This window comes from Carettochelys insculpta, chromosome 1, assembly GCF_033958435.1.
Source record: "Carettochelys insculpta isolate YL-2023 chromosome 1, ASM3395843v1, whole genome shotgun sequence".
Classification (NCBI taxonomy): domain Eukaryota; kingdom Metazoa; phylum Chordata; order Testudines; family Carettochelyidae; genus Carettochelys; species Carettochelys insculpta.
In genome coordinates this window covers 181661969-181668631 of record NC_134137.1, presented here as the reverse complement: position 1 = coordinate 181668631, position 6663 = coordinate 181661969, and the positions used below count along the sequence as shown (strand labels likewise).

At 52.5% G+C, this 6663-nt stretch overlaps 1 protein-coding gene across 1 annotated transcript in view; it reads left to right on the top strand.

Annotated features, from left to right (window-relative positions):
- The first annotated feature begins 2799 nt into the window (after nt 1–2799).
- HUNK (hormonally up-regulated Neu-associated kinase) overlaps nt 2800–6663 on the top strand; it is a 92301-nt gene continuing 88437 nt past the window's right edge. The window contains exon 1 of the mRNA XM_074983447.1: nt 2800–3205. Within this exon, the coding sequence (XP_074839548.1) occupies nt 2948–3205 (258 nt within the window). The 5' untranslated portion in view covers nt 2800–2947. The remainder of the gene's footprint in view (nt 3206–6663) is intronic.

Here is a 6663-nt window from a genome sequence, read left to right as displayed (position 1 = left end):
TGCAGAGTAGAATTGACTTATCTGCAATTGCCTTACCTGGTCATCCTCACTGAGTAAAGTTGACAGGAGAATTTCTCCCATCAACCTCTCTTACTCCTCGCAATAGTGAGGAGTACAGGGGTCGACTGCCAACCCCTGATAGGTCAATTTTGTGCATTCCTACCAGGCACACAAAATCAAACCCCAGAATATTGACCCTGAGCAGGTTGATCTTTCGCATAATGTGGACATTGCCTAAGGGGAGCCTCTCCCATTAATCTCCTGCAGGGGGAATGCCACAGTAACTCAGTCTAAGGTACGTCAGTTCCAGCTACGCTACTCACATAGCTGGAGGTGTGTACCTTAGTTCAATATTCTGTAGTGTAGACTAACCATAGACTTGCTCCCATTTCATACCACCACAGCTGAGCTAATTGCTACATTCAATATATGGTCTCTCTTGGTTTAAATGAAAGGAGGCAGAAGCAGACTTAATCTTGGTGAAGCATCATCACCAGTGGTATTTCCCTGGTTTAACATGTCAGAGCCTGAAAGTGTTAAACTTCAGGACAAGCTGAAAGAGTCATTTGTTCTCGCAGGCTTTTCCTAGAGGGAAAGATAAAGTTCTGGAAAAGGGGTGGGAGTTGAGAGTTGGTGTGTTATTTGGTTATTTTCTGTTTGGGTGTATTGTAATACTGTACAGAACAGGGCATGAGTGCATATTGTAAAACCAAAAGGAAACCACCAAAATAAGTACTATTGTTGTCAGAGCCTTCTATTCAATTCCCACCCACATTTCCTTTCATTACTTTTCCATCTCATTTGAAATGTCAGCTGAAAACTTACCTTTTCACCAATCATATAATAATATCTGATGCATCCTCTGTTGGGAGGAATGTCTCTACCATGCACAAACAGTGGGAGGACTTTCTTAGTATTCATTATTTCACAGTATTTAATAGTGTGTTAAATTGCCTCAGAGGACAAATATGAAACTGCCCCAAAGAGCTTACAAATCAATTTTAGGCACATAACACAAGGTGTTAGGTAAAGCAGGGTGTAAATGGACTGGAAGAAATGTTGGGGTAACAACAAAAAGGTTATTCAGTTACCTAGTAAGGGTTAGTGTGTACATGGTGGAACCAAATTGTTTTGATTTTTAAACTGTAAAAAGAGAAACATTTTTGACTTCTTTCTTGTGGGTGCCACGGCAGAGGTATATTTTAGGGAGGAATTTCAATGAGAAGCACTTCGTGGTTTTCTGAGCCAGCTCAAGGAAGGGGATTTTATGTATAGGAATTCAGTATCTGAGTGTGATACTCACTAGCATCCTCAATGCCCAAGGAGTTCAATATAAGTTGAGAGATGCTTTGTTTACCATTCAGGACCTCAGTGCATTCATGAGCCACTAGGTCTTTTAAATCCCTAATTCTATGATTCTCCCTTGTGTATGTCCCTGATTGCCTCTATAAATACCTGCACTTTGTATGAAAGAGACTGTGTAGGAGAAGGGAATGGTATGATTTCTTCTCTCTTTGCCTGGCATGAGGAAGATCTGCATTGAAAGGAACATATTTTCAGGGCAAAGGGGCAGTCAGAACCTATACCTCCATTTTTATCTCCCCTCTTTTTATATAATTCTGCAGGAACATTATGAAGCACTTTACATCATTTTAGGATACAGTTGATTTGCAAGAAGTGATACCAAGTAAAGTTACACTGTAAAATGGAATTTGGAAATAATGTAAAAAACAAAACTGGTGTAAAGAACTTAAAAATGGGGAACCCTCTTGTAAATAAAATCATTTGTCCTGAAAGAGTGGTATGTAGAAAAGCTGCACAGGAACTGCATTGCCACTCCCTGGATTTATTAACAGCGTGAGGAGAGGGGGAAAAGGGATTCACCCACTTGCTGGCAGAGCTGGCAGGATCTCAGCTCTGGAGCACATTTCACCAACAAGCAAATGGAAGAGAAATAAAAAACAAAAGCCCCTCCGAAGTGTTCCAAAGCAGAAAGTGGGGGAAAGCAGAGGAGCATCAACATGTTATCAAGCATGACAAAGACCTGAAAAAACAAAACCACACACACCCCTGTCAAAACAAAGCCTCCCTCAGAATGGCTGTATGGGGGGCGGGCGGCGAAGAAATAATTCTTTAGTTTGAACATTGGCCTGCTAAGCACAGGCTTGTGAGTTCAATCCTTGAGGGGGCCATTCAGGGAGCTCGGGCAAATAGATTTAAAAAAAGAAACTGTCGGGTGGTGATAGGTCCTGCTGCAAGGGCAGGGACAGAACTTGATAACCTCTGAAGGTCCTTCCAGCTCTATGAGATCGCTATAGGTGAGCAGGAGATGCAGGGCTGTGGATTTCAGGTGGCTTTTCTCTCCGGTGGAGGAGACTGGGGGGTGGGGGCAAGCTGCGCCCCAGCAGAGGAGGGGCACCCGGGCTTGCAAATATTCACGCGGCCGGGCTAAGGTTCGATCCCAGCTGGCCCCGCCGCGTGCGAGGGGATTAAATGCCCGCCCATTCAAAGGGAGCCAGGCTTGGCCCCCCGCAGCAGAGCGGGCGAGCGAGAGGCACCGCTGGGGGGGCGGTGCGAGGCGCGCGCGCGCAGAGGGGCGGAGGGGAGCGAGAGGCAGCCCAATGGGGAGCCGGGCTGCACGGGGCCCGGAGACAATCGAGCCGCGGGAGCTGGCTCCGGCTCGCGCCTCAACGTGATGCGCCGCGTGTGTCGGCGCCGCCCGCCTCCGGGAGCTGCCGGGCTGGGCGCAAGCCGCGCCCTCCGAAGAGGCTCGTGCGGGACTCGCGGTGCCACCTCCCTGCGGCTCCGGTCCCGGGAACTTTCCTCCCGGCCTGCAGAAGGCGCCTGAGCAGCGCCCCGCCCGCCCGTCCCGCCGCTCCCCATGCTGAGACGAGCTCCCCGGCGGCGGCAGCGGCAGTAGCGGCGGGAGGCCGGGCAGGGCAGGAGGATGCCGGCCGCGGCCGGGGACGGGCTGCTCGGCGAGCCGCCGGCGGCGGGCTTCGGCGCTGGCGGGGAGGCGCGCCCGGCGGCCCCCGGGTCGGAAGGGACGTTCCCGGCTGCCTGGCTCAGCGGGGCGGGGGCCCGGGAGCGGCTGCGCGAGTTCCAGCACACCAAGCGCGTCGGCAGCTACCTGATCGGCAGGAAGCTAGGGGAGGGCTCCTTCGCCAAAGTGCGCGAGGGGCTGCACGTGCTCACCGGAGAGAAGGTATCGACCCCCCTGCGCCCCCTACTCTGCACACTCTACCCCGCATCTCCCCGCCCTGCACCCCAGCGACCCTGCGCTGTACCCAGCATCCACCCCCCCGGCCCTGCTCTGCATCCTCCACCCCTCATCCCCCCGCCCCGCACCCCAGCGACCCTGCTCTGCACCCCGCCTTGCCCCTGCTCTTCACCTTCCACACTGCATCTCCCCGCCCCGCACCCCAGCGCCCTCTACTCTGCACCCTCCACTCCGCATCCCCCAGCCCCGCACTCCGACAGACACCCCAGGTCCCCTTGCCCTGCAGCCCCCGACCGCCTTCCTCCACCATACGCCCCCCCGACCCTGCAGCCTTCCACTCCCGCTATGCACAGCCCCGTCATGCATTCACCGACCCCGCAGCTTCTCCCTCCACCGTGTACCCCCGACCCTTGCCCCCCGCCATGCACCCCTGGACCGGTTCTCCGGGGGTTGCTCCCCCCACTGCTACGCATCCCCCGACCCCGCTCCCCGGGGGCCTCTTCCTCTCTCCGACGACCCCCGCTCCTTTGCCTTGCATACTCTCAGGCTTGTTCCCGCTTCCTTCTCCCTCTGTACGTCCCCTCCCCCCGCGGCCCGCTCCCTCCCCCCATGCACCCCAGCCACACCCACCATGGCCGAGGGGCAGTTCCCTTCTCTGCAGCCCCATTCCGGGGCTTCTGGAACAATTGTTACAGTGGTAGTGCTGAGAGCCATTGAACCAAACTGGAAATCCCGAATATAATGGAAGCTGCTGCAAGCCAGGGGGTGCTGCAGCACCGTCCGGATCTCTCGTTCAGCGCCTGTGTATACCCTCCGTACCCAGCCGGCTCCCCACTATCCACCCCCAATCTCCTAGTGTGCTCCTAGGGGCAGGTCGCTTTAGGAGCAGATCCTTTTTAATCGGATCCCTTGTCTGGCAGGAAGTATTGCTTTACCACTGTAGTTAGGGCCCCAAGGCTCCCATTTACAATTGTGATACTGCAGTGTTACTGCACCTATCTACATTTTACACCCCACCTCCTTGCCCGCTATGCTACCCCTGGATGGTTTTCCCTTGCCACCTTGTGGGCAGCTGTCCCATGAGCACAAAGAGAATGCACTCTTTCATTTGAGTTTGGAGGGCAGCTCTTCTTGTCTCAGTTCACCTTTCTCCCCCGCCCCCGCCTCTTTAAACAATTTCCCCCTCTTTTTTTTCGTTGCTGGCATGTTGCACACAGCTCTCCTGTAGACTGCATTTGTTTCTGAGGGGGTTCCAGGGATCGGTTGCCTCTGAAATTAGTTTTGTGTTGGCAGTCCAGATCAGGGTCTGCCACACTCCCCCCCCCCCCCCCCCACATCCCTGATGTCATAGTTCCTGGCTATCTGAGCAGAGAGATACTCAAACTGGGACTGAAAGTTCTCAGTGATTGAAAAGCCAGCAATTGATTAGAATGTCTTTTCTGCCAGAGGTAGTTCTCCTAACAAGATTGAGACTCACTGGTTAGGCATTATGCCCATGTGCTACCATTTAGATACATGGGTATGTGTTTCTGCAGAGATATTACATGGACATCTTTTATTAATACTGAATGTGCAGAATGAAAAATCATCGTGTTGTGAGGAGAAAATTAACATGATTTTATTGGACAGTATAAAGAAAAATCTGAATTGTAGTATACTGAAGTTTATGACTAATTTGGGTAGCTATGCCAACATTCAGACACAAAAATAGTATTATCAGTTTGTTAATAAACTCAGTTTTTGCTAACTATAAATTTTGTTATTCTCAGTATTGAAATACAGATGACTGCATTCTCTATCTGTCCCCTTTGCTTTTAGTTATAAATGTTCTTTAAACATTGTGGTAAAGAACATAAACTGTGGCATATTAGTCACCCTGTAATATGGTATGTCTGCAAGCAAGATAAACTGATACTATTTGTTTATTGAAAGGAGAGCTTGGGCTTTTGTGGGTTGGCTGTTTCTGATTAGAAGTTGTTGACATTGTCACACACTCAAAGGTGTTGAAAGTGTGACAAATTTCATTTTTGAGCAGACGTTAATAAGACATAAAATCATCTTGCAGAGTCGCTACTGTTTGTTTATCATTGTCTTCTACAGAACCTTTGAGTGCAGTGGTGTCCAACAGTAATTGAAGGATTGCCACATTTGGGGTTGTCATCCTCCTGTATTCACCACAGCTCCCCTTGACTCAGAGCCAGGCACCCACAGCCTCCCCAACAATACCCTCACCCTCTCCCACAGCCTGCCCCTGCTCTAACAGTGCCCTCCCCTAGAGCCAGGTTCCCCTGGCCTACCCCTCACAAATGGAACACAGTGACTCACCAGAGCCGCCACTGCCACCTCAGGAGTCACAGGAGCTGTGGTCACGCTGGGAGGGGCTGTGCTGGCAGGCACCATGCCGGGGCCCAAGCCACGGCCTGAGCTGTGGCCGTGCTGGCAGGAGCTGAGCCACGGCCCAAGCTGGCAGTATCTGCTGCCACTGCTGCCTCCATGTGCTCGCCCCACCAAACAGAGGTATGCGTGCACGTAGCGGGTGGGCGGTACCCATGTGTGTGTCTTGGCGGAGCTGCATTTACAGGCTCCAAGAGCTGCATGCAGCCCCAGAGCCAATCGCCACACTGTAGTGTCCCTGTCGCAAGTGGGGAATGTATGGGACACCAGAGCTGCGTCTACACGTGCACGCTACTTCGAAGTAGCGGCACCAACTTCGAAATAGCGCCCGTTGCGTCTACACGCGTCGGGCGCTATTTCGAAGTTAACTTCGACGTTAGGTGGCAAGACGTCGAAGTCGCTAACCTCATGAGGAGATAGGAATAGCGCCCTACTTCGACGTTCAACGTCGAAGTAGGGACCGTGTAGACGATCCGCATCCCGCAACGTCGAAATTGCTGGGTCCTCCATGGCGGCCATCAGCTGGGGGGTTGAGAGATGCTCTCTCTCCAGCCCCTGCGGGGCTCTATGGTCACCGTGGGCAGCAGCCCTTAGCCCAGGGCTTCTGGCTGCTTCTGCGGCAGCTGGGGATCTATGCTGCAGGCACAGGGTCTGCAACCAGTTGTCAGCTCTGTGTATCTTGTGTTGTTTAGTGCAACTGTGTCTGGGAGGGGCCCTTTAAGGGAGCGGCTGGCTGTTGAGTCTGCCCTGTGACCCTGTCTGCAGCTGTGCCTGGCATCCCTATTTCGATGTGTGCTACTTTGACGTGTAGACGTTCCCTCGCTGCGCCTATTTCGATGTTGGGCTGAGCAACGTCGAAGTTGAACATCGATGTTGCCGGCCCTGGAGGATGTGTAGACGTTATTCATCGAAATAGACTATTTCGATGTTGGCTGCACGTGTAGACGTAGCCCAGGGTTTTAGTGAATTCTTGAAAGGATAAGACCATATGCATGTGTCTCACCAGTGGTGTGTGGACTCTGTGTAGCTCAGTATTCTGTCCTCTGGCT